Genomic DNA, 11860 nt, shown 5'->3' with positions numbered 1-11860 from the left:
TTTTTTTTGGTTTTGTACTCCGTAGTCCCCATTCTACGAGCCGGCCCGTACCATGTTGCAACAGGCGTCCCGGGATAAACTCATGATGCAGACAGTCATGCTGGGACTTTGTTCACTCACTAATAACTGTACTGTACGTGTCGGTTGGCCTCTTTCGTAAAGACGTCTCATCCCTACATACCCTCCCAGGAAGCTCTCTGCTGCAAAAGCAGGCGATGCAGCCCAGAGAGGAAGGAGGCGCATAAACAACTCATAACCCACTAGCATTGCCATGCAGTATTATACAGTTTTGTACAGTAATACCTAGGTTATACCTGTAGCCGAAAGATCTTCGCTGGAGAAGTAAGACGCACGGTCGATGATCTCTGTGTGATGTGATATTTTAACTAGTCATTTATCGCCTTGATCGGAACGCGTGATGGACAGAAAGACACCCCAAAACTCTTTTTTGGTTCTTGCATCTAACTTTGCAGTATGTAGATTATGTTCCCGTCTGGGGTTGTGTCTTTTTGGTTCACGATCAGGGGATATCCAGGCCTTGGGCTTTCTCACGATCCGGGGCTAAGGCAAATAAAAAAGAAAATGGCTTGAAATTGGTCAACTGGTGGACGAGAATAATAACGGACGGGCTCGTTTGGGCTTGCAAGCATCACCCGAGGGCAGGTGACATATTCCAATTTTGTTCCAACAAGGCAAAATCTCCACTTTTCCGCGGGTCTGACCGTCCGTCCGGTTGCATTCCCAATCTGCACGACCGCGAATCGTGACAGGCCCGCGGATCGGACTAACAAAGCTATTGCCTGACCGCCTCGACTTTCTGTTAGCGGGATACTTTGCAAAAAAGAAGGGGAAAAAAGTAAAGAAAAAAAAAAAGGGTTGCGTTGCGTTTGGCTGCACGTACTACAGTACGCGGGTGGAAAGCTCCCAAAGTGGAGAGCTCCCCTCCCTTCCACCCCCACAATTCCCAACGAAGCTTGGACAAGGGGACCTGAGAGCAACAGCAGCAGGAGAAAGAGCTCAACGACCGACCCGCCCAGGCCGATCGTCGATTATCACCAAACTACACGTCAAAGCGTAACCCCAAAAACTGTACGCTAAGAACTGGGTGGCAGAGGCCGCTTGTCCTTGTCGAATTGAAGAGTGGCTGGCGGGAGACGGACTTCGAGCCCTTCGTCAACCTGTCAGCGCTTTGTCTCTGGTTTCTAATCTGCGTCTCTTGTTCTTCAGCAAAACGGAGTAAAAGATGCTGGACCAACCCGCCCCCAAATTCTTGTTGATGACTCGTGACATACGCCCTCGTCCCCGTTGAACACGTGTTCGACGCGTCTAATTGATAACACTTTCAACGCCGAACTCTTTTTTTTTTTTTTTTTTTTTTTTAACGCGTGCCCCGCCCCATCCTCAGTCACGTCTTGATAATAATTACCATTCATACATGATATCTTTTTTCTTCTCTTTTTCGGTTCTTTTAGTTTAGTTTTTTTTCTTTTTTGTGTACTCAAGTTATTAGTAGTATTCGTATAGATTATTCATTCATGCGATCCGCTCCCATCAACATAGCCACCCGTTAGATGATACCAAAGCGTGTGTCTATCTATATACAGAGTTGATGAAAATAAGGGCACTTTATGCAGCCAGGCCATCAAAAGGTTAAACGCCTTCTCTATGCAGATCTCTTTTACGCTTTGCTTCTTTGGGTTCTCTTTGTGTGTTTCTCAATCCCCCCTCCAGATCCTCTCCGCCCGGTTGGATTTTACTTTTAGGGGGGACCCGCTCGTTACCACAACACGTCTCGGTCATTTGGGACCCATCAATAGATCAATCACCGACTCTTCATCCCACCCCCGTCGTCGGCCGGTGATCCTGTTCCACTTCTCTAACCCGGCTCCAGCTTCCGGGCGGGATTGGAAAGCAGCATTGATTTTTGATGGAGGCGAACAGTAAATAAAACCGAAAACTGCGCCTAATGAAAAAATACCAAAAAAAGAGAAATAATTTACAAGCACCACCCACACACAGACTACCAAAAAAAAAGTTTCAAGCGAAGACGCGCGTCAAGACAAGGCAGCCTTTTTCATGCCGTTAAACCCGGAAGGCAGGACAGGATTTGATTGAAAGTGTGTGGGTTTTGCCTTGGGTTGTGTTATGTCCCACTTGCTTCGAGAAAAGAAATGTGGCTCTGCCCAGGGGGGGGGGGGGGGGGGGGGGGGGGGAGAGGAAGGACAAAAATAAGATATGAGAGCCAATCTCCTTTTTGGCTGCTGATCCTTCCTTGGGCAGAGAAATTGCTACCTCCACAGAAGAGAACAGCCCCTAGCTCCTTTCACGTTTCGGCCCCTCATGAAATGTTTATGCCTACCATGGGCCTGCCTCATAATAATCCCATGCCTGAGACACAATTGTGAAACGCCACCCTCTTGAGTGGGAGAAAAGGGCCAGCCGGGAGCTCGCTTGTTGTTTTACCTACCTACCAGTAGAAAGGCCTTTCTCTATACGGAGTACGCTCCGTAGGAAGTACTATTTTTCTTCTTTTTTTGCTTGACCTAGGTAGGCATCAACATGTTGCATAAACAACGCCACGGTAACGCGACTAGATAGAATAATCATGCTCCCAATTTCAGCCAAGCAAGGTTGATGCTGTCGTGAATTGACTGACTATTGCAGTGATCAACGGAAATATATGTTCAAACAGCCCACAAGTATCTGCGCCTTTTGTGATGCCTCAGACAAAGCTAGTTGGGCTTCCGGCCCGTTCAAAATAGAAGCAAAGTGGAGGAAAACATTCAACACGGTGCTGATTGATGTCTCCAAAACTGTCGCATATCGCTAAGGGAAACAGCCTAAAAGATCCCATAATGCCATTCCAAACACCAAACACCATACAAAAAAAGGTGACAAAGAAACAACAACGGAATGAGTGTGCCAAAAGAAGGAAAGGAAAAAGCAAGAAAGAAGATGGAAGAAGAAGCAATATCAGACAGACAAAATCCATTATATCGCCATCCAGATCCTGCTGCCCATCTGGCTATAGTTCCGTCCGGATACTATGCCAACGTCTCCAAAAAAAAAAAAAAAGAAAAAAAAAAACAACGCCACAAAAAGGAAGGGTATCAAGTTTTGGACTAGTAATACATGTGCTTCACGCCGGAAGTAATCGCAGCAGCCAAGGGAAGTCTTCTTGGGGGAAAATCACACAGGAAAAAGTAGGTCGGCGTAGACTGGTAGTCAACCAGGTGGACATAAATTGTCGACAACCTAGGTAACAATAATGTTCAGATCGCTACTGCTGGTACTGCTGTAGGACGACCTTTGCGTATCTTGCCCGAGGAGGGCTGTTTGGGTTCCAATTTCAGGCGACGGAGGGCCTAAGCTGGCCCGTAGTCGCAACTTTGCATCTAGCATACTGACCAGACGCTCCGAGTAGGTGTCCAGAAGTCCGCTCAGCAGGCCATCGTCCAGAGCCTTGGAGCTGTTGTCGCGCATGGCACGGTCACCCAAGGCCGCTGCGGTAAGTCGCAGCTCTGCGTCTAGTTCAGCAAGTATCTCTGGACGGATAGGCTGTTGTTGGGGGTCCGTATCAGCCGCCGCAAGCTTCTTGCGGTATGCCCGTAACGTGCGGCATGTCTGTTCTGTCGCCATGCTGAGCGTCCCGAAGCCATACGGGGATGATGATGTTGACGAAGATGATGCTAAAGCAGGCGATGATCGCAAGCTGCTCGTACTTTGTTTCTTTCGAGGCCCAGACAGCAACATGGACGAAGCCATGGCTGCGGGGGGCGTTGTGCTCAGAGCAGGTAGCGAGGGCCTCCTAGCTACTCCTCGCGTCCTCGGACTTACTGGCGGCGGTGTGGTGCCAGAGTCACCGCTTCCAGAGGAGACCCTTCTCGAGGGAGGGTCTTCAACAATTGTACTGCTTCCTGGGGACGTTTGAGCCGCTGGTGTCGGAGTCCTTGAGCCAGCGGCCAACAACCCATACTTTGAGGTGCGGCGAGATAGCGTCCTGGGTGGTGACCGCCGTCCTCCCGATGACTGAGGCCGCTGGAATTCGGCAAGCTCTGCTTTGGATAAAACTTTTCTGAGAGTTGGCTTACTTGAGGTCAATACCGGCTCCTTTGCTGGCGATGGATCCCTACTCATCAATGATGCTATCGGATCACTCAGGTCAAGAGCCCAAATCATAATTGTGCCGTCAGAGGCTACGCTCACAACCGTCCTGGTCTGCCCCTCATCTTCCAGCAATGCCACGCCGTTGATGGCCTGACTGTGGCCCCAGTCGCGACCCAAAAACGAACCTCTCTGCGAGTCGTAAATCCTCACCGACTTGTCCGTATTGGACACACCTAAAAGGAACGATGGCTCGCTTGTTGAGAGAGGTTGTCCATAAATCAAAGAATCCAGGACGACCGACTCGGCTCCGCCTTCATCGATGCATTTGAAGGTGTTGAGAAGACGACCGGTTGTGATATCATATTGACATACGGAACGGTCCAGGAGGGAAACGAAGACTGATCTGTCATCCATTACCATCGAAGAAGGTGAGCCCTTTAGTGTTATGACTCGGGATGGAATAGCGGCGATGGAATCCGGGTCGCCCTCTTTGGAGACTAGATCATGAATTTGTAGAGTCCTGTCCATGGAACAGGTGATGACCTTGTCCTCTGATGGTACGAGGACATGAACCACCTTTGCGGCGAACTCCAGTGTCTGGAAATGTTCAAAGGTGCCTGTCGATGTTCTGCGAAAAAGTTGCGCCGTTCTGTCACGTCCACATGACGCTATGATAGCCCTCCTGCTGTTGTCCTCATACTCGTATATCGCCACTACCTGACACATAGACGCGTGTGCTTTGGTATCCATCAGGCATTCTTTAGTGTTGAAGTCGACGACCTTCAACACACCGAGACGGTCGGCAGTGACAAACAGTTGGCCGCGTTTACTTGCTGCGACAATACACAGCTCGTTTGGTGGCTCCAGCTCATCCAAAACTTCTGGTTGTTCGACAGATACCTCAAAAGACGACTTGATGGAACCATCAGAGCCCCAGAGGACAACCTTGCCGCACCCGGACCAGGTGAAGAAGGCGGCATCAGACGAATTATGACTGGAAAGAACCCCAACACCCATGATAGCGTCACTATAGCCAGGAATGGGTACAGCTGCGGTGCCCGATGCCTCCTTCGCGGGCTTTTCGCCTGGGTTCCAGATGGCTATCGACCTCTTTGCGTCTGTGGTGATAAGGCGGTTCCCAACGAAGCCCATTGCTAGTGTTCCCTCGGCCGACTTGTCTGTCCCGAGTACGCAATCACCTGCATCATCACAGAGATTGGCCACGTCGATGGTTGTGAACTGGCCACTCTTGCCAGCCACGTAGGCAGTCTGGTCACAAAGTGAGATGCACTGCACAGGAAATTCGACATTTGTGACTCGCAACAGCCTCATCTGCTTGCCGGAGTCATCGAGAATAGATATATCGCCCGTTTCTGAGCAGAGTATAGCTTTGTCGTCACTGATGACGGCCGCACAGGTGAAGGTCGCCTCCAGAAGTGAGCCAAGCAGCACGTTACGGCCCGGAAGGGGTTTCTGGTACTGCGGTACTGGGAATGACCCATCACCTGGAAACTTTTGCTTAGAAGGAGATGTGGCCTGGGCTTGCTCCTCAACCTTCCATGCCTTTACATGGCGGACACCGAACGTCACGAGGCTGTTGCCAATCCAAACCATGCCACGAACAGATGAGGTGCACCTATTCTGTTGGAACAGCCTGGCAGCACCTGTACGTTGGTCAATTTTCCAGATGTAGAGGAACCCATCATTGGCGGAGCCTAGTGATGCCAAATACTTGGTATCCTTAGAGAAGGCCACAGCAGCCACGCCGAATGCATGTTCGCTAATTGATACCAGTGGAATGTCGGATGAATTGTCCTGAAGATTGAAAATCAGCACCCGAGGTGCGAAGCCCGTTTCGCCGACGGCTAGGAATCGCCCGTCTCGACTTAACGAGACGCACGTAGCCGCCTTGATGCGCTCTCGTTGTGACCAGGTCTTATTGGACGACGGGTTGTCTGACCAGTCGCTTGGAGGGCCCCTATTCCTGCTATCGTTGGCTTTCGGCGTGGAGTTCGGGGTCGACGGTGAGTGTGGTACTGGGGATACGCCATACGTTGGGGTAGCGGTGGGCCTGGCACGGTAGAATCGCTGAGAGTACTGATCTTCTTGCACGTCGACAACCACCACAGCGCCACCGGCAACATATGCGAAGCAAGAGTTGACAGTGTCGAGACCTGTGGGAGACGTGCATGTGTTCCCAACGACCCTTTTCAGGGACAGTCGAGCTGGCTGCTCGGCTTTCTGGGGGCGGATCGGTGAGCGTGACGGGCGGCCGAGGAACGGCGAGTTGGACGGCGTTAGCCTTAGGCGACTCGAGGGCGTGGAAGTCATGTTTGCTTGCGTCATCGGCACCCCGTTGACGACGATGCGGGGTCCGGACGAGGCAAGTTGCGAAAAGATCCGACGCTCAAGTGACGGCTCTTTTTCATCATGTGGCGGCAGTGCTCGAGGGTAGAAGCTCTGGGAAACCGGCAATGCACGTAAGCGCAAAGTGATTCCCCCGGCGCCGAAGCATGTATAGATGTGTTGACTCGGACGAGTCTTGTAACCAAAGGCAAGGGAAAGGTAGCAGCTTCCTGTCTGAACGGATGTAGGCGGTTGGTGTCAGCGGGCGTTGAGATTGTGATGTTCGTTTTGCCTTTCTCATTGCTTGAAATTTAGCTCACCGGCCTTCAGCAGAAAATTTACTTACACAACCGGCAATCGATCTCAGGGATAGAGGAGGGGTCGGCGAAGTCTTTCCGAATTCGACCTTCTTTCCGCTGGGCCTTCGGCAGATCATACACTCCTATGAGTTTTTGAATTAGGATGAAAAATTAAAAATTAAAAAAAAAAAATTCAGAGCCTCTGGCCGACGGACGGAGTCGACGTCGGAGAAGGGGAAATCGAGAGGCAGGAATAGAGATGGTCCCGCCCGCACAGCTATCCACCTATTGCATTTTGCTTGCTAGGGCTCTCCTGTCAAGTTTGTCGGATTGTTTCTCTCTAGCTAACAGGGGTAAAGGTCTTGGCGTTAGTTGCTAGGTCAAGACGTAAACGAACGCCAATCAGCATGCTCGGTCAGGGCAGGGATGATGCCAATTTGGGTAAGCGACTGGATCGAGTCCCTGGTGCGAGCGAGGATGAGAACTCAATCCGTCTGAAAGCGGATGCGACCAACGGCGAGTCTGTGGTCTGGCTGACGTTGCCGATCTTGATCTAAGCATCTGGCAGCTCTCGCGCGTAGTTAGTTCTTGGGCGTTTGGTTTATTTTTCCAAGATAACACAGGTTTAATTGTTTCATTCATTCCTCGATACGGCACCCAGACCTCCAAGACTTCTTTGTTTTTACCACGTCAACACCAATGCACCCGCCAAAAAAAAAAAAAAAAAATTCATTGGCATGAAAAGCATGACTATGAACAAGGAATTCCCGGCGCCACACTCGTCGGACTACGTATTGCCTAGGTACGTGACCAGACGTTGTATTTGGCTTGGGACACGGTCGTCAAAAAATGGACCTTGCACCCCGTTTACTACTCGGAACTTTGCTTATCACACGCTTACTTCCAATAAGCGTTGGGCTACAATCACTTCGTACCTAGGATTTAAGTGGCCTCACACATCACAAGTACCAGCTGGCAAGGACACTGTGGTATCAATTAGCTGTCTTCGTAGATGAGAGAACTGCCTATGGACTGGCAGCCACGGTTGGTGATACATCGATATGTTACATAGAATATACAGGGCCTCATTAGCAGACCTTTTGTTACAACAACAGACGTGAGGGTCGGACGATCCCGTGGACTACTCTTCAGTCCTCCCTCCTACCGCTTCCTCCGACACCTCCAAGTCTCCTCGGTCCGCCACTACGACGCCGGGCCTGGGATGGCTGGTCGGCAAATTTTTTGCCATTATAAGATCTGTACTGCCGAGACCGGTCGTTGAACCTCTTGGAAGCCGGAAGGTCTTCCTCTTCCATATCCCTCCTGCGAAGCTCCATCTTCCTCCTGACAAACTCGCGCTTGGCATCCCAGTTTGTCTTGACGCCCTCTTCGCGCCACTTCTTGGGCGGCTTGGCACCTTGCTGAGCCTTCTGCTCCCAGATTTGCTTGCCCCGCTTGAACCAGCGCTGCTGCCTGTCTTCCTCTTCCTTTGCTGAAGGCGTCCAGTTGGACTTGAGTATGCGTCGGATAGCCTCAGGTGACATCTCGAAACGTTCCGCGAGCGCCGGGGTGGTGTAGACGTCCGGGAACTGTTGATGAAGTGCCCGGATTCCTTGAATGGCGTCTGGTGACAACTTCTTCTGCGGCTTCCAACCTTGATCACCAAATTTCTTCTCCAGCGCGTTCTTTTGTATCATCCAAGATTCCTTCTTGGGCTTTGGTTCTTCGGCCGAGTCTCTTGTCCGCTTCTTGCGATCCGCCTCTCTCCCCTTTAGCTTGTCACTCTTCGGGTCTTTCTTGTCCTTGGCATTCGCACTTTCCAGTCTTCTATTCTTTCTCTCCAGCGGGGTCTCCTCTTTCGACGGCGGCGTGTCACCGGGGCCGAACTGCAACAGTCTCCTGACCTTTCGGGGTAGTCGGGCTTCAGGTTCTGTCGGAGCAGATGTAACAGTTCTGGCCTTTTTGGGCGCTTTCGCTACATGCTCGCTCTGGTAGGGCTGTCGGTCTGAGAGATCTTGAGAGGCTGAAATCTTGGAGGCAAGCGCATCGATAGCTTCGGGCGTCAGTTCCACAACCGAATCAGACTCTAAGACGGCCGCACTACCAGTGGTGTCCACATCTTGCTGGCCTTGTTCGGGGCCTGGCGTATTCTCCGGTGTTGGGGATGTCTGGGCGGCGTCATTACGGCATGCTGTAGTATAGTGCAGGTTTCGGTATGTAACCCGTGGAGCTGTAACTGCTCTTGGCCGCTGCCAAACAGATGATGCGACTGCACCAGAGCCCTTTTCGGCGATGTGCAGTTGAGTAAATCCTCTCACGAATATACGCAAAGCAGCAGTGCGGCAGCTACAAGCCATTTCACAAAAACAGAAAAAGAAGAAAACAAGAAAACAGGAAATTCAATAAGGAGTGTGGGAAAAATGCTAGAAAGAAGAATCAAATTTTATTGAGGACGTGAAGTTGACGCCCGCATATACTGCGCGCCGAGCTGTAAAGAGGTAGGTAACATGGGAAAGGAAAAATTCCAGCAGCACAGACCAATCCGCAAAAAAGAAATGACCCCACTCTGACCCTTGATGCAGTCAGTCACCCCATACATTGTATCTGGTGTGCTACAGAACAGAGCCTTATTTTTAAGTCTATCTCAGCCAACAGAAACTAGGTGGATGCATTTGAATTAACGCCGTCTCATGCAGAGTGAATGAGTTACTTTTAGGTCTGTGCTCCCTGTAGAGGTCCTCCGTCATAACAAATGCATGCATGCAGCGCAGCAATCACAGATTTTGCTTGCTCATCCAGTCGTTCGCCTTGTCCTTCCACTCATCCCTCCATCTGGTCAAGGGCGGTCTACCCTCAACGACATCCCCAGCAGCCCATAGCATCCTCTTCTTGTCTGTGACCTCGTCGACATCGTTATCCGGGCATATGACGTAGAAGCTGCCCTGATCCATCTTGCCCAGCAAAAAGTCCACCACCTGCTCCGGGTGCCACGCGCCAGGCGCCTTTTCGGCCCCGGCCCTGGACGTCATGGACGTGTGCGTCCAGCCAGGGACGAGCAGGTACGTCGACACGCCGGCGTCGCCGCGCAGGTCAAAGTCGAGCTGCTCCGCCAGGCTCTTGACCGCCGCCTTGCTGGCGTTGTACGCCGGGTTGCCCGGCGGGTTCGTGATGCCCTGCTTCGACCCCGTAATCACCACCGCGGCCTTGCCGCCATCACTGCCGCTCTTCTTGACCATCGGCAGCAGCGCCGCGAGCCCGTTGACCACGCCGAAAAAGTTGACATTCATCGTCTTGCGGAAGGCCTCGGGGTCGGCCCAGCTGCTGGCGGTGCCCATGCCAGCGTTCAGTGCGAGTAGGTTGATCTTGCCTATACCGCGACAAGCGACAGGTGAGATGGGACCGAAGAGAGTCAGCATGATAAAACTTGATGATCAAAGTACGATATGCATGTGCTGTGGGCACTTCAACTAGAATGCCGTGCCGTAGGAAAAGAAAAGGTGAGACTAACCGCCTAGTTTCGATTCAACCTCCTGCTTGACGGCCTCCCAGTCCTCTGATTTTGACACATCCGCCTTAACTGTGAAAACCTGATCACTTCCCACGTTCTTTGGTAGCGCAGCGAGGTATTCATCGCTCCAGTCCACTGCGAGCACTTTCATGCCCGCCCCCGCACACTTCTTGGTCAGCGCCAGGCCAATACCAGACGCACCGCCGGTAATCACGGCAGTGTTGGCTGCCTTGAAGATTTGTGACGCTGACATGGTTTCTGTTATCCGTTTTCTTTTTGAAGCCCAAACAAAATAAGATGCTTCCGAATATGTATTCTTGTGTTTGTGTGTGACCAGCGGATAATGTGCAGATATTTTAAGTGTTAGATTGAGCCAGAGGTTTTAAAGAAACCACCCCTCTTTCCTGATGTAGGGGCCGTTTTTATATAAAACGTATAGGAAATACTACACGTATTGATATTGCCACCTCATGAACGGGGTCCGTCCCAGTGCCAGACTAGACAGCCGGACACTAATCATTACCTATATCCGACTTGCCCCGCTTCTCGACCCAAAAGATGCCCGCCTCCGCCTGCAGCGGAGTTAACGGACAGTTTTTGGTCGCAAACATCCAGGGCTGATACATATCTGTTCTGCATGGGCTCCTTGTCCAAAAGGAAAAAGTCGACAGTGACTTGCAAGTAGGAAAAGAAGCACTCCCATCCGGATAGCAAAAAGACCCAAGGTGGTAGTCTCAGTGCTCAGACTAGACCCCCCTGCGTTGCAGGGTGGACCGGGCGCTCCATGTACCTTTTAGCCACACGGCTTTTCGACCAATCAAATTGGCCGAAAAGATCGCGCCCGTTCTAGTCTGAGGACATGTTGTCGATTTTCGTCGCAAACGACAGAATTGCACAGTATACGCACTGTGCATACACTGTACATGCATTATATGCGTAACGGCGATACAGTTTTTTAACTGTGTATTTTTCATTTACGAATATTTAATTAAATAAAAACGGTACAAATATAATAAAGATATCGGCATAAAGCCTGGAATTAGGGCTTCTAAGTGGTATAAACCTTATATTTATATACGTTATAAATAAATTAAAATAAAATTAAATAATAATATTATTATTTTTAACGCCCTTCTTAAAAATTTATATATAAATAATAATATATATAAATTCTTTATTTTTGTATAGTAATAAATATAAATATATTACCACCCACGTAAAGTTTATTTCTCCAAATTATCGTTCGTTAATTTTTTATTTATATAAATATACGTAAAATTTAATATTTAATATAAATATTTAATAATTAATATATTTATTAATAAAAGGTTTTATAAAAAATAAATTCGATATAATAAGCCTTTATATTAATTATATATAAAAATATAATAACGTTTATTTTTTTATTTAATTTAAAATAAATATAAAATAAAATTTAAAAATATATAAATTTTAATAAATTTATATATAAAATACGTAATTTTCATAATATTTAAAAAAGGATTTAACGGGAACGTTTATTTATACCGGTTATATAATCGTTAAAATTGGTAAAAATATAAACCCGTTTTAATTGCAAAATTTATTAAGAATATTTAAT

At 49.2% G+C, this 11860-nt stretch overlaps 2 protein-coding genes across 2 annotated transcripts; both read right to left on the bottom strand.

Annotated features, from left to right (window-relative positions):
- Positions 1-3255: 3255 nt before the first annotated feature.
- Positions 3256-6438, bottom strand: PgNI_03699 (uncharacterized protein; the record flags this gene model as incomplete). The annotated part of the gene is made up of 1 exon (XM_031123752.1): positions 3256-6438. The coding sequence occupies one exon, from the start codon at positions 6436-6438 to the stop codon at positions 3256-3258; it is 3183 nt and encodes a 1060-aa protein (XP_030985349.1).
- Positions 6439-7742: 1304 nt separating this feature from the next.
- Positions 7743-10967, bottom strand: PgNI_03698 (uncharacterized protein). The gene is made up of 2 exons (XM_031123751.1): positions 10261-10967; positions 7743-10119 (listed from the first exon to the last, which is right to left on the bottom strand). Exons 1-2 carry the CDS (start codon positions 10511-10513, stop codon positions 9527-9529), a joined length of 846 nt encoding a protein of 281 aa, XP_030985350.1. The 5' UTR covers positions 10514-10967; the 3' UTR covers positions 7743-9526.
- Between the last annotated feature and the right edge of the window lie 893 nt (positions 10968-11860).

This window comes from Pyricularia grisea (genome assembly GCF_004355905.1).
Source record: "Pyricularia grisea strain NI907 chromosome Unknown Pyricularia_grisea_NI907_Scaffold_2, whole genome shotgun sequence".
Taxonomy (NCBI): domain Eukaryota; kingdom Fungi; phylum Ascomycota; class Sordariomycetes; order Magnaporthales; family Pyriculariaceae; genus Pyricularia; species Pyricularia grisea.
The sequence above is the reverse complement of the archived record's forward strand: the minus strand, read 5'-3'. Positions and strand labels throughout refer to the sequence as shown.

Excerpts from the sequence above, each read along its gene's own strand:
- PgNI_03698 (XM_031123751.1), bottom strand. The coding sequence starts at position 10,513 with ATGTCAGCGTCACAAATCTTCAAGGCAGCCAACACTGCCGTGATTACC. Across the intron at positions 10,120-10,260 it reads GGTTGAATCGAAACTAGGCG|GCAAGATCAACCTACTCGCA; the intron begins GTTAGTCTCACC and ends GTCGCGGTATAG.